Genomic DNA, 13,892 nt, shown 5'->3' on the forward strand with positions numbered 1-13,892 from the left:
TCATTTTCCTGTTTTGTCATCTTAGCCAATCTGACTGGTGAGATGTGGTACCTCACAGTTGTTTTGATTTGCATTTCTCTAATCAATAGTGAATTAGAGCATTTCTTCATGTGCTTATAGATATCTTTAATTTCTTTCTCTGAAAACTGCCTGTTCATATCCTTTGATCATTTATCAATTGGGGAATGACTTGTATTCTTATAAATTTGACTCAATTCTCTGTATATTTTAGAAATGAGTCCTTTGTCAGAGACATAGGTTGTAAAGATTCTTTCCCAATTTCCCACCTCCCTCTTAATCTTGGTTACATTGGCTTTGTTTGTACAGAACCTTTTCAATTTCATGTAGTCAAAATTATCCAATTTACATTTTACAATGTTCTCTAATTCTTGTTTAGTCATAAAGTCTTTCCCCCTCCACAAGTCTGATAGGTAAACTATTCCTTGTTTTAGGAGACTGCTTACAGTATCAACCTTTATAACTAGATCATGCACCCATTTAGACTTTATTTTGGTATATGGTGTTAGATAATGGTCTATGCCCAGTTTTTGCCATACTATATTCCAGTTTTCCCAGCAGTTTTGGTCAAATAGTGAGTTCTTATCCCAAAAACCAGGGTCTGGGGGTTTATCAAACAATAGATTACTATAGTTATTGACTTCTGAATCTCATGTGCCTAATCTATTCCATTTATCCACTCGTCTATTCCTCAGCCAGTACCAAGTAGTTTTGATGACTGCTGCTTTATAATATAGATTGAAATCTGGTATAACTAGTCCACCTTCCCTAGCATTTCTTTTCATTAATTCCCTTGATATTCTGGACCATTTATTCTTCCAAATGAATTTTGTTACTATTATTTAATTTTAATTTTTTGCTTTTTGGAGGGTAATTGGGGTTAAGTGACTTGCCCAAGTTCACATGGCTAGTTTTTTTTGTGTGTTAAGTGTCTGAGGCCGAATTTGAACCCAGGTACTCCTGACTCCAGGGCCGTTGCTCTATTCACTGGGCTACCTAGCCACTCCAAGACCAGGAAATTTAAATATCGCAATGGTGCCACACATGAGATTTTGGAGGCAGAAAAAAAGTCCATAGGACCTTATTTGAGGGGCAGCAGCACTGTATTAAAGAATACTAAAGAAATGTTGCATGTGTCTAATGTGCGTGTATGTGTATATATCAGTCCTGCTTTTGGACTCATCTTGTAGTCATTTAGAGTAACTCTGCAGTGATATGGTTCAACACCCTATAATTCTCCTCTAGTTTACAGAACAAATCCAGCATGCAGTATTTCTAAAAACGTCTGTCTTGTAATGGCTCCAATCTTCCAATTTTAAATTATTGCATCTAATTTCTAATCCCAGTCCAATTCAACCTGTCCTAATCCCTAATCCCCCAACTCCCTTCTTCTTTCAATTCCTCTACTTAGTCCCATTCCTTTGTTCAGATTTATAGATTCTTCAACCCATTTTCTTATCTATATTAATTCAGCCCATTCCTTAAATTCCAATTTAGTTGTAAATAATCCCCTTCTCTTATTTTCTACCCCATGCATCTTCTTTATCATTCACCTAACACCATAGGCTTGCACAACACATTTTGTTGGTGAAAATCCAGGTAATTTTTTTTAAGGTAAACATCTATTTAATACAAAATCATTTACTTTTCCCCACTAGACTAAAAATATCCCAAATGTAGCTTAGTTAATTTTTAAAATTAAAAAAACCTGAATTTTCGTTGCAAAATTATAAAGAACAGGCATGACTCCAAAGAAAAAATATAGATACCCTACCCCTTCGTAGAGGTGGAAGGTCCACAAATGTATGTTGCCTATATTTTCAGGCTTCTTTGATGTCATTCTGATTACTTCCTCTTTTTCTTTTTTTGTCTTAAAAATGCTATTTATTATATGAGATGACTGGGAGGGGGAAGGATACTGAGGTAAATTATGGTGAAATAAAAAAGACAAGACAATAAAAACTCAAAACAAAAAAATTTCCATTGATTAAACTTTACTCTAGAAAATACAAATTTTAAAAATGAACAAAAAGCCCCTACATTTTCTTTAGCCATATTACCCACTCCTATATTTAGCACAGTTTCTTTATCATTTTCGGACATGATGCTTTAATTTCCCAACTAGACTGCAGGGATTGCTTTCATCTTTGCAGCCAAAAAACCAGCTCTTAGGATATCAAATCCAACCTACAGCCCGTTTGATGGAAAGGCGGGAAAACACTGTTTGGAGGATGAGAGGATGCCTTCTGAGAGGTGTGAAATGGAGTCTTTTCTGAAGGGGATTTGTTCTGGGAACTTGGGATTGTGTCAAAGGGCCGTACTTGAGGACCTTGAGGGCCACACGTGCCCTGGAGGCCTCGGGTTCCCCATCCCTGCTACCATCTTGCCACAATTTTTTTTGGTCATGTGATCAAAGGGGAAAACCTTTTAAGCTGAAGGCCTTCTTTGGGGAGATGAAGGACTGTGCTTCTGACCCTCTCAGGGAAGTCTGCTGGAGAATTACGGCAGGGCCCAGTGTGGGAAGGAGCAGGGTATGATTTTTTCTTTTTTTTTTTCATCTTCATTTTTTAAGACATCCCTTCCCAATGGGTCCTCCCTGGTAACACAGAATTTTTAAAAACGAGGGGAGGGGACACAAAATTTTAGAAATTTTACTGAAGAGGGGGAAAGCTGTTGGTGATGCCAAAAGTCGGCAGGGCTCACTTCCGGCCCCGCTCAGCATCCTCCTATCTCCCCCCCACCTTTCTCCTAAAGCCGAGCGCGTGCTCCCCAAGCCCTGACCTCGCCTCGCCCACACGACGAGGGAGGGAGGGAAGGGAAGGAGGCAGGAGGGAAAGAGGGAGGGAGGCGGGCAACCGCCCTCCGAGGCACCTGCGAAAGTCCCGCCTTCCCGCAGCCTCCCCGCCCCGCCCCCGCCCCACTTCCGCTGCCTCGCTCTGAGCGGCCCTCCACCCGGAACCCCGCCCAGAACGCGCGAGGCGAGGGGGCGGGGCCTCCAAGCGCTTCCGGTGCCCGCCCAGATCCTCAGGCGTTGCGCCGTCGTCAAGTCGTCGTCGCCTGGAGGTCATTGGCGACGGGTGGGTGGGCGGCGGCGACGTTCCTTGTAGTCGTAGTCCGCGCTCCTCCTCGTCGATTTGGGATCGGTGAGTGCCCCTGGGCCCTTGAGGAGTGCCGGCTCCGACCGGTCTGCTGCGGGGGCTGGGGCTGTTCCTCTTCGGGACGGGGAGGAGGAGGGGGGCGGGGCAGGGAGCTATGAAGAAAATCTCAGCGGGCCTAGGAGCTAGAGGGCCCCCCCCCCCCCCCCCCCCCCTCTTGCACCCCCCCCCCTTGCCCTTGGGGCAAATCGCCCCCACGACGAGGGAGGGAGGGGGGGGGGGGGGGGGGGGGGGTCCTCTGGGGGGGGGGGGGGGGGGGGGGGGGGGGGGGGGGGATTAAAAAAAAAACTCCGGGGGCCCAGGGCGAGGGGGGGCCCCCCCCCCCCCAGGCCGCCTTCTTCAATCCCCTCCCTTTACAGTTGGGGAAACTGAGGTGAAGGGGGAAGGGAGGCAGTGTGGTTTGGTGGAAAGCGTTGAATTTGGGGTCTCAGGATCTGAGTTCGATTTCCGCCTGAGCCCCTTAGTACTTGTGTCACCGTGGGCTGGTCACTTAACTTCCCGGGGTCCCAGTTCCCTCCTCAGCAAAATGAGGGGGTAGCTAGTAACACAGGGTTGTTAAGCCTTGTTTTGGCACCATCGGCCCCTTAGGCAGTCGGGTGAAGCCGATGGATCCCTTCTCAGAATTGTCTTTTAAGGGCCAAAATTACAATAGAAAACCAATTATGTGAAAATACTGATATCAGAATCATTTTAAAAGGAATCCCCAGAGCCTGGACTAGATGGATTGTGAGAATAAGAAATGTATTCAAGGGCAGAGCCGGGGTTTGAGCCTGTAGCTCCGGAGCTAAGGGTCTTGCCACTGAATCGCATCAAGGTGATGATTGGGGGGAAATGTGGCAGATCCTCTTGCTTAAGGTTCAGTGTTACCAGAGCCAGTCGTTTTTTAGCCAGGACTGGAAAGAATGGTGAGAAATAAAACTCCTAGAGAATTCTACAACAGCCTTTCGTCTACCGTTTACTCACCTTCTACCACTGTCTTTAAGGACTTTAGAGGTCTACCACCTTATTTTAAAAATGAGTAATCTAAGGCTTAGGGAGGTTAAAGTAACTCCCCCAGCTCACACAAGTACTGGACTTAACAGACTACACCTCTTTCCATCACACAAAGGGTTCTTTTGCAGTCTTGTGTGCTTTGGCTTTCAGGAAACCTTTCTGTACTATTTAGCATGGAGGAAATCCATTGTAGACTTTACTGTGCATATGCATTAAAAAAAAAGATTAATTTCAAAATACAATTTATTGAAATATTCATAGTTATACAGTTTTTAAATTTAAAACCTTATGAGTATTTTCAGTAAAAATGGAATGTTCTTTCCCAAGGGTACTCCAGAAAGTTTGCAGCTTCATTTATTGAAAGTCAGTTTTTTTTTAAATCCAATCAAAATATTCCCTATATCCTTTTAACAAGCTTCTCTTGCCCACTCCCCCCCCATCCCCAGGTATGAGTATCCTCCTGTTGGAAAACCCACACTAAATCATTTCACCCCCCAAGGAGAACCCAAAATAACCTTAGTTACCTGGCTGAAGTAGTTTAGAAGTAGCTCTCCCTCGAAATCTTCAATTTAAATTGCTGTGGTAGAAGTTTGTCAATAGAAGCTTGGGGTGGTTTAAGTGGTTGTTGATGTAATCCTCAGACTCAGGCTTTTATTTTATTTGCTTTATTTTCATGGACCTTCCCCCTCCCACTTACATTTATATTTAGTTTTTGAATGATATGAGTATGTATAAATGTTTGTATGAAGCAAGAAGAGAAGAAATGGCTATCACATGTAATACATTTGTGGGGTTTTTTCCCCCCTCCCTCATGCTGGGTGTCTCTGGGCTTCTATGGTGAAAAAGGATACTATGGAATGCTGAATCCTCTTCACTTTCTGTGCCTTTCCGAAAATTTCTTAAGTCACCTTTAGGTATATTAATAGCTAGATGGCATAGTGGATAAAGTGCCAGTGCCAGGTTTGGTAGTTAGGAAGACCTAATTTCAAGGCCTTGCTAGTTCTATGACTCTGGGTTAAGTCAGTTAACCTCTCTCATCGTCTGTTTCCTCATTTGTAAAATGGGGATAATAATAGCATTTACATCAAAGAGTTGTCATGAGGATCAAATGAGATATTATGGCAATTGTTTGTTTTTTTTTTTTTTGGAGGGGGGAAGGCAATGCAATTGGGGTTAAGTGACTTGCCCCAAGGTCACACAGCTAGTAGGTATCTGAGTGTATGAGGGTGGATTTGAACTCAGGTCCTCCTCACTCCAGGGCTGGTGCTCTAGTCACATAATATGTTGTCCTGCAAACCTTATGCTACCTGCAATTATTATTATAACTTTCAGTTACATACCACTATAACTACAGACCTAGGCACATATGACTTCTTTAGTTCCATATGTGTTTCCTTTTAGTGAAATTGAAATTAAAGCCCAGTTATGACCTACAGATTGCTGGGGGTTTTGAATTAATAATTCTGTCTCACGTGTATATGTGCAACTTTGTGTCTATGTATATACACATGTGCCAGCTTTAAAGTCTTGTAATATACGGATATGTAGTTTGTCATTTGAACCCCACAATACCCCTGTGCTGTTGATACTATAGGATTAACCCCTTTTTACAGATGAAGAGACTAGGGACTGGGTTAAAGGATTTGATCCTGCTTATATAGCAGGTAAACAACAGATGTAGGGTTTGAACCCAGATTTCTTTGATGTCAGGGTCAATACTTTATCCACTATGATACAGTATCTTTCTTATCTTGTTCTCTAATCTAAGGTGAAGGGTTTTTTGGCTTGTTTAATGGCACAGCACAAGATGTTTTTACTTTTATCCTTAATGACAACTAACTATGAACCTAATTGTCAGGTCAAAAATATACACATTGTGTTCTCTCCACCCCTGAGGAGACCTTTAAACTGAAGAGCTTGGGGACATCGGCATCCAGGAAGCTGTTTGTGAAAGCTAAGCTGTTCCAGGTATAAATAATATCCCTACTTAAATCCAGTGAGTGAATATTAGAAATGACAGAGAAGAGTAGGAAGGTGATTGTTGATGTTACAGAAAGAGTTTCTCAAATTCATTTCAGATATGCTTTGATTTGCTGAAGTTGAAATTATTATAAACATCACAGAAAACTAAGCCTGTCTTTCTTTTTCTTAAGGAGTATTGATGTTTAATAAGTTTTCAGTCATCAGCAAACTTCAGACTCACCATTAGTTATTATTAGCTTAGAAGGCAGAGAGGTTGATGGTGCTGCTTCACAAGAATTGACTCATAGCCTCCAGCATCTCACAAGGTGAAGTAGGCCTGGTAGACATAGACTAGTTGTGGAGTCACAGTCACAAGAAGCTACCTGTCCTCCAAATAAATGCTAACCTTGTTTTAACCCAGAGGAGCATCATAGACCACTAATTATTCCAAGGGCTTTTGGTATTGACTGCAGTCCTCAGTTTATTTCCCTTTTTGTCTGTGATTCTTGCAGAACATAAGTAGTTTCCTTAGTGTGATAAAACTTTTCTGGTATTGGACTATTAATTCTTTGCAGGAGAATATAGAATGTCGTTGTTGGTAGCTTTTACTTTATGAAATATATCGTTGGTTTTGAGAGAAATTGTATTGTGTAACGTAAATTCTCCTTAAAAGTGTAGTTTTCATTTAAAGAAGAGTGTTATTCACTTGTTTCAGATGTGTCTGACTCTTTTTGACCCAATTTGGGGGTTTCCTGGCAAAGACACTAGAGTGGTTTGCTATCTTCTTCTCCGGCTCATTTTACACATGAGGAAATAGGCAAACAGGGTTCAGTGACTTGCCCAAGGTCACGTACCCAGGAAATATCTGAGGCCAGATTTCAGCTGAGGAAGATGAGTCTTCCTGACTCGGGGCTCAGTGCTCTATCCATTGGGCTACCTAGCTATCTTGCTTAGAGAGAAGAGGTGGGGATGAAATGAAGTGTTTCTAGCCATATCCATTTCATGCTGGCATTGGTACTCATTGAAGTGCATATAAAACAATTTCTGTTTGGAGAAATCATCTTTAGTGAACAGTTGAAGGAGACAAAATGGATGCTCACTGACTGTTTGTGATTTTGTCTTTTCCTCCTTGGAACTCAAGAACAAAAGATGAGCAAGAACAAAGAGGACCCTCCCCCCGAGCTGGAGAGCCAGTTCATACTGCGTCTGCCTCCGGTAAGGAACCCCGGAGGCTCAGCTCACACCGTTACCTTAGACAGACTCTCGCCCACGAGGACTCCGTTTGGTTGTCAGTTGATAAGAATAAAGATATTATTTAAGAGGATATTGGTGATTAAGGACCCGAATTTAACGACATTTAACTGTGTATCTGGTTCATTGAAGTTCTCTTTTCCCTTGTTCCTGGCTATTTACTTTTGAGACCTGTTTTTTCAAATAATATTAATCTTGAATAGACTCCCATTAACTCCCATATGGTCTTCATGTCTTCACTCCCTACCATGGTACCTGATACATTATAGGAAATAAATCTTTATTGAATTGAATCATAAGTTTAGAGCTAAAAGTACTCTAGTACTAGAGACCTTCTGGTTTGGCTCTCCCGTTTTTTAGATGAGTGAACTAGAGAAGCCAAGTGTGTTACCCAAGGTTACCCAAGTGTTTAAGTGGTTAATACTGTGTCTCAGACCCAGGCCCTGTGACTAAATACTTTACTCTTTCTGTGTCACCCTGTTATGCTACAGTTGGTAGGCCTTTTTTAGTTAGACACCAAACTTGTTTTGTTTTAGAATGCTCATGTACCTATAAAGAGGTTGAGAGTTGAATTAGTAGTGTGCACCTCCATGAATGTTAAAGTATGTTGTGCTATTGAAGCCTGGATGCCCTCTAGGATTGGAAAGAACAGTTCTTTTGAATACTGTTTTAGGGCCTCTTGACCCCTTGATATCTGGATTTGAACTTTGAAATGAACCAGAAAAGTGGCATCTAATGGGAAATGGCACATATTTCAGCCCTTGGGTATAAATTGCCCTTCAGTGGAAAAAACAAAGTCTTTTCCCAGATTGAGGTAGTTTTGTGTACCTAGAATATTTGCAGATCAGACACCCCCCCTCCATCCCCCAACTTTTAGCAGTTAGCTGAGAGTCAGTGGGGAAAGCCTAGAGCCTAGGAGAGAGAAGAGTCCCTTATTTGGAGCTCCAGGAATAAGGATCAACCTAAGTTAATCTAAGTCAACCTGGGTTGACTTAGATATCCTGATAAAATGTCTCTGTAGAATGCCAAGTAGTTGCTGTCTCTATGTGTCTGTTCAGAAACTGGTTGAAGGTTGGATTTAAGAGCAGAATTTCCCTGGCCTATCTCTTCTTCCATCTGGTATGCATGTGACCACATATAACCAGTCTTACAAGTTTTTTTTTTCTTTTCAGGAATATGCTTCTACTGTGAGAAGGGCAATACAGTCTGGAAATGTCAGCCTGAAAGACAAATTAAGCATTGAATTACATCGTAAGTAGTGAATATCTTCTTCATGGTCCCTTCTGTCCCTTATAAGTGAATGGGCAATGTCTTTCTTATTTTTTTTTAAACTCAATTTTATTTTACTTTCCGGTTAGCATTTTTTCCCTCCCTCTTCCCCTATACCACCATTGGGAAAGCATGAAAAAATAAGATCTGTTACAAACATTGAAGTCAGACAGAGCAAATTCCCACATTGGCCATGTCCAGAAAAGCTTTGCTTCGCTCTGTTCTCTTCAGCTCCTCAGCCCTCTCTCTGTCCCTGGGGTGGGTGTATGTTAGCACTGCAGTTAGTATTGCTGTTGCTGGGTTTGTTCATTATTCTCCTGGATTCGCTCATTTCACTCATAAGTGTCTTTCTAGGTTTCTCTGAAACCATCCAGAGAGCAACACAAGCTAAAAACTACAGGTGTGTGCCTATGTACACTGTACCTGTGGGAGTGCCCGGAGGTTGGTTCCCAAGAGATCAGACACATAATACTTACTGTCTCCTGTCTGATATCCAGCCTTCTTGGTTCCTCACTATCCAGGGGAATAACAAATGCTGGCCTTTGTTTATAAAGATAACCTTTCAGACCCCCCCATTGGGAGGAAGTGTGCTTTCAGTAATGGGTGATGTTTCTCTGAGCTGTTCACACAGTCTGGACAAAAGTTTCTCTTGCTATTTGCATGCTTTGGGGAAATAAGATCCCAAACTGTGGATGAGTTTTCTCCATGACAGGACTGGAGATCAAACCTGCAACTGTGGGCACTAAGCACCATTCGAGAAGCACAGCTTTTTTCCCTTCCTATGAAGTACACATCTACAATGATCTCCCCTGCAGTGATCAATATTCTAATTTCAAAAAACTCTGTGGTAGTCTATATCTAGAATATGAATGTTTCCGAAGACTAGTTTGAATGAGTAGAATATACTGCTTAGACTAACACAAAAATACAGCATTTATGTTCATATAAAATTTCCCACAGAAAACCACAACTTCACCAAGCTATTCAGTCCTCAAACATGAATTGGGAAATTCAGCAAGCCCTAGCAAAGTTTGAAGTTGTGAACACCATGTCACCTGGCATTTCCCTGCAGAGGTTAATGGTCACATAACAGCTGTTAACACCTTTACTGTTAAAAGAAATGGTATATTTCTCAATTACAGTGCATGTACCTTGTTACTATGCAGGTCCTCATTATTGTGACCCTAGGAGACTTACAGTTCATTGAAAGGATGTCAGGCTTAAGCTTTTGTTTATTTGTCCTTAGCTGATGGACGTCATGGAATTGTGCGTGTGGATGGTGTCCCATTAGCCTCTAAGCTGGTTGACCTGCCCTGCGTTATTGACAGCTTGAAAACCATTGATAATAAAACCTTTTACAAGACTGCGGATATTTGCCAGGTATGGATAGACTGGTCTTTTCCTGATACCCACTAGTTTTCACATCTTCCAGGTATTCCATTGTATTTGGGGAATGACTCCTTACTATCACTGATTTCTAGGCTAAAGACACAAGGATGAAATTTCATACTTCATTTTGGTGTTTTGAGACTTAACTGTTCATTACCATTACCTCTTGTCATGTAAACAGCCTGGGGAGTGTTGAACCTCCTGTTTGTAATTTGTAGTGATTCATTAATAGGAGCAGCTGGGATCTTCTCTGGCTCCTTCTGCCGAAGCAACCCGCAGTTGACCATAGAGGTATAGACTGGTTCTTAATTCATCATCTCTGCTGTTGATTTCTTGTTTTCTTTGTAAATCAAAATGCTGGGATCTGTTTTCCAACATACTTCCTCCTCTGCAGTGGTAAGTACTCTAGCTCCAAAAAGTCTTTTGCTAGATTCTATATTTGTAGTACTGCTTCATGGCAAAGTGACTGCAGTAAAATGCCAAATGCATTGCTCTCTGACCTTTTAGAAAGCTTTACTGCTGCCTTTTATTTTCACATACCCAGTCATTTCTGGATATATGCCCCCACACCCTCTGGTGAGCTTTTCCTTGTAACAGAAAAACAGTTAAGCAAGGTCAGTTGCCATGGTCACATCTGAGAGCTTGTACAGCATTCTATCTCAACTGGCCCTGTTTCCCTCCCCCCCGTACGTTTCATCTCTTCTCAGGGGCCAAAATTTCTCTATAACCACAAAAGATTAGCTTTATTTTGTTATTCTTTTTGTTCACATTCTTGTAGTCATTGTGTATGTTGTTTTCCTGGTTGTGCTGGCTTCATTCTGCTTCAGTTCATGTCTCTGAAATCTTTTGTCATTTCTTACAGCACAGTAATATTTCTTTACATTCAGATACCAGCTTGTTCAGCTATTCAGTGGGCACTCACTTTGTTTCTAGCACTTAATTCTGTACCTTGCACAAAGATGTTTAATAAATGCTATTTCAAGAAGAGCCGTTGTGACTATTTTGGCCTATATTACACTTTTGTGTCTTGGTGTTTTATGCCCTTAAGGCTGTGACCAGTAGGGGGTTTCTAGGTCAAAGGGGATATAATCATTTTTCTGACAAAGTTCTGAATTGATTGAATGTGCCTATCTCACTCCAGTCTCTGTAGCATTGATTATTTAAGTCTTTTGGCATCTTTTCTGTTTGCTAGGTACAAGGTGAATCTTCAAAGTTGTTTCAGTTTATATTTCTCTTATCAATTGTGAACTCCCTCCTTGCTCCAGATCATTTCAACAACATCCTCTATTCTCTCTTCCTTTGCTCTAGTCTTACCTTTTTTTTTTTTTTTGCTTTTTGGAGGGCAGTTGGGGTTAAGGGACTTGCCCAAGGTCACACAGCTAGTTTTTGTGTTAAGTGTCTGAGGCTGGATTTCAACTCAGGTCCTCCTGACTCCAGGGCTGGTGCTCTACTCACTGCACCACCTAGCTGCCCCCTTTGCTCTAGTCTTAGAGGAAGATGCAGTCTCTGCTATCTGCTGATTCCTTTCTTATTACTTACAAACATTCCTCTCCATATTTTAAAAACTGTCACTTGACCTACAATCCCCTCAAGCTATCATCCTTTTCAGATTCCTAGAAAAAACCATTTATACTCATTGCCCCCACTTTCTTACAGCCACCCCATCATCTCCTTGCAATATGGCTTCTATTCTCATTGCTCAGCTAAAACTTCTCCCCAAGGTTACCATATAATAACAAGGTTACCATATAATACCATAATAACCAAAGTTATTGCTGAAACTGAAGGCTTTTTCTTCTTTTTGACCTCCCTGCAGCATTTGATGTTATTGGCCACGCTGACCTCCCACACACACTGTCCTCCCACACATACTTTCCTCCCACACATACTTTCCTCCCTCAGTTTTCAGGACACTGCTCTCTCCTGGCTCATCTCCTGGCCATTCCTTCTCAGTTTCCTTTGTTTTGAACCATGTCCTTATCTCACCCCTTATGTGGGTGGTGGCCCTGAAAGTTTTCTCCTGGACTTTCTTCCCTCTGTACAATAAGCTCTCTGATTTTGTCAGCACCTGACATTAGCTGAAGTGTTCCAGAGGAGATGACATCTGGAAAGTGCTTTGCAAACCTTAAATGCTAGCTATTATTATTGTTAGCCCACACCCATTGCCCCATTCACCTCTCTGCAAAGAAGAGAGGGAGAGGTGCCTTCTCATATCTCTGGGGCCAAGCTTGGACATTTCCGTTTTATAGCATTAAGTTTCACAAATTGATATTCCTAAAGCACATTATCATTCCTTGAGAAATTTTAGTGACTCCTTCCTTCTAGGATAAAGTATAAAGCTGGCTTTTGAAACCTTTCATAGTCTGCCTCCCGACTACCCTTCCAAGCTTATTTCATTTTCTTTTCCTTCACATGCTTTGCATCCCAGACAAGCTGGCCTTGCTATTCCCCAGGCATTACTCCATGCCTAGAATGTGCTTCCTTCCCACCTCTACCATATAGAATCCATAGCTCCCTTCAAAACCCACTGCAGCCATTTGAGAAACTACAGCCTTATGTGAGTTGAAGAAGTTTTGAAATGAGAGGGCTTAATCAGTTTCTCCCATTCATTTCAGTTCCTACATAGGCCTCAAAGGATCATTCCAAATGAATGATTTTGTGACAACTCAACATCCGAACTGGGGAAAGGAAAGGAGAAACCCCCCATTTTAGAGTCCACCTTCTGTTTATTAGAGATTGGGGGGATGTGTATCGTGATCCCTCAAATCTCCATTCTGTTTGGAGGAGTGGGAAGACAGCTTCGATGATGGCTTCCCAGTTTTTCTCTTTTGACACATATTAAGAGTTGCTTTCTCCTTTTGGGAGGTTCTAGGATTTCCAGATCTATGGTTTGGGATCTTCATTTGATGAAGTGACAATGTAGGATCAGAATGTTCCTTTGTTTACTTGAGTTCAGCTGATAAGAGAGATGTGGAGAGTCTTATCTGTGATCCTAAGTACTGTGGGTCTGTGTGGGCCCAAGTAGATATTTACCTCTAACGCCATAAGGGGAGCCAGGGAGACTTTCTCTGCTGGTTTTGGCAGTGAAAGAATAGAAATAAAAAAAGCAACTAAAGCTACATAGGGATACAGGAAAACAGCCAATTAATTCGGGTGTGAGTGTTCCCAAGGACTTTTGGCCAGTACCTGGAGAATGGCCTTGGATTGTTCTTTCAAGTGAGAACCAAAGAGCTCTGCTGGGTGTGCTTTGGGATTCTGCATGTGAGTGTTAAGCTCATATTCTGTAGAGGAGTGGGAAATAAACTTCCAATACACAAAGGTCCTATCATGGGGGAAGGTCCCAGTTATTAAGAGAGCTATGTAAAAATGTGTGCATACCTGTAGATTTGTTTTATGGCAAGCAATAGCAATTCATTTACATTCCTCAGAGAAAGGATGGCAGTTAGGAGACTCGTTATAAGAAGGTCATAGGAAGCACACAGGAGATGCTAAGAAGTGAATCACTGTGGTGATATTTGAAGGGGCCTCTAGCAAAAGCAGAGCTCAACTGCCATCTCCTGTAGAAAGTCTGTCTGTTCTCTGCCAGTAGTTAATGCCTTCCCCTTCGAAATTATTTTGAATATATTTTGTATTTAGTTTTCTTTTCACATGTTGCTTCCTTCCAAAAGAATATAAATTCCTTTAGGTCAAGGGTGGCTTAGTTCTTGTCTTTTTTGTGTCTCTTGTTTAGCACCACAGTACCTAGCATGTAGTAGGTACTTAATAAATGTTCATTGAACCAAATTATTAATGATTTGGAGCAATCTTCCATATGGTTATTAATATTTTGCAATTTTTTTGGATAAATGTTTATAT

The 13,892-nt window shown here is 41.7% G+C and overlaps 1 protein-coding gene across 9 annotated transcripts in view; it reads left to right on the forward strand.

Moving 5' to 3' along the window:
• The first annotated feature begins 2,981 nt into the window (after positions 1-2,981).
• The window catches only part of TAF7L (TATA-box binding protein associated factor 7 like), a 30,239-nt gene continuing 19,328 nt past the window's right edge, over positions 2,982-13,892 (forward strand). For 6 of the 9 annotated variants that reach the window (XM_069065243.1, XM_069065240.1, XM_069065245.1 and 3 more), the window contains exons 1-5: positions 3,025-3,161; positions 6,025-6,134; positions 7,270-7,343; positions 8,552-8,630; positions 9,895-10,028. In XM_069065243.1, coding sequence (XP_068921344.1) covers positions 7,278-7,343; positions 8,552-8,630; positions 9,895-10,028 — 279 coding nt within the window. In that variant the 5' untranslated portion in view covers positions 3,025-3,161; positions 6,025-6,134; positions 7,270-7,277. Of the gene's footprint in view, positions 3,162-6,024; positions 6,135-7,269; positions 7,344-8,551; positions 8,631-9,894; positions 10,029-13,892 lie in introns of all 9 variants that reach the window. The other 3 variants (XM_069065247.1, XM_069065248.1, XM_069065242.1) reach the window with 2 other exon arrangements.

This window comes from Petaurus breviceps, unplaced genomic scaffold (genome assembly GCF_028583685.1).
Source record: "Petaurus breviceps papuanus isolate PSGF00001 unplaced genomic scaffold, PetGlider_PUasm1.0 90681, whole genome shotgun sequence".
Lineage (NCBI taxonomy): Eukaryota > Metazoa > Chordata > Mammalia > Diprotodontia > Petauridae > Petaurus > Petaurus breviceps.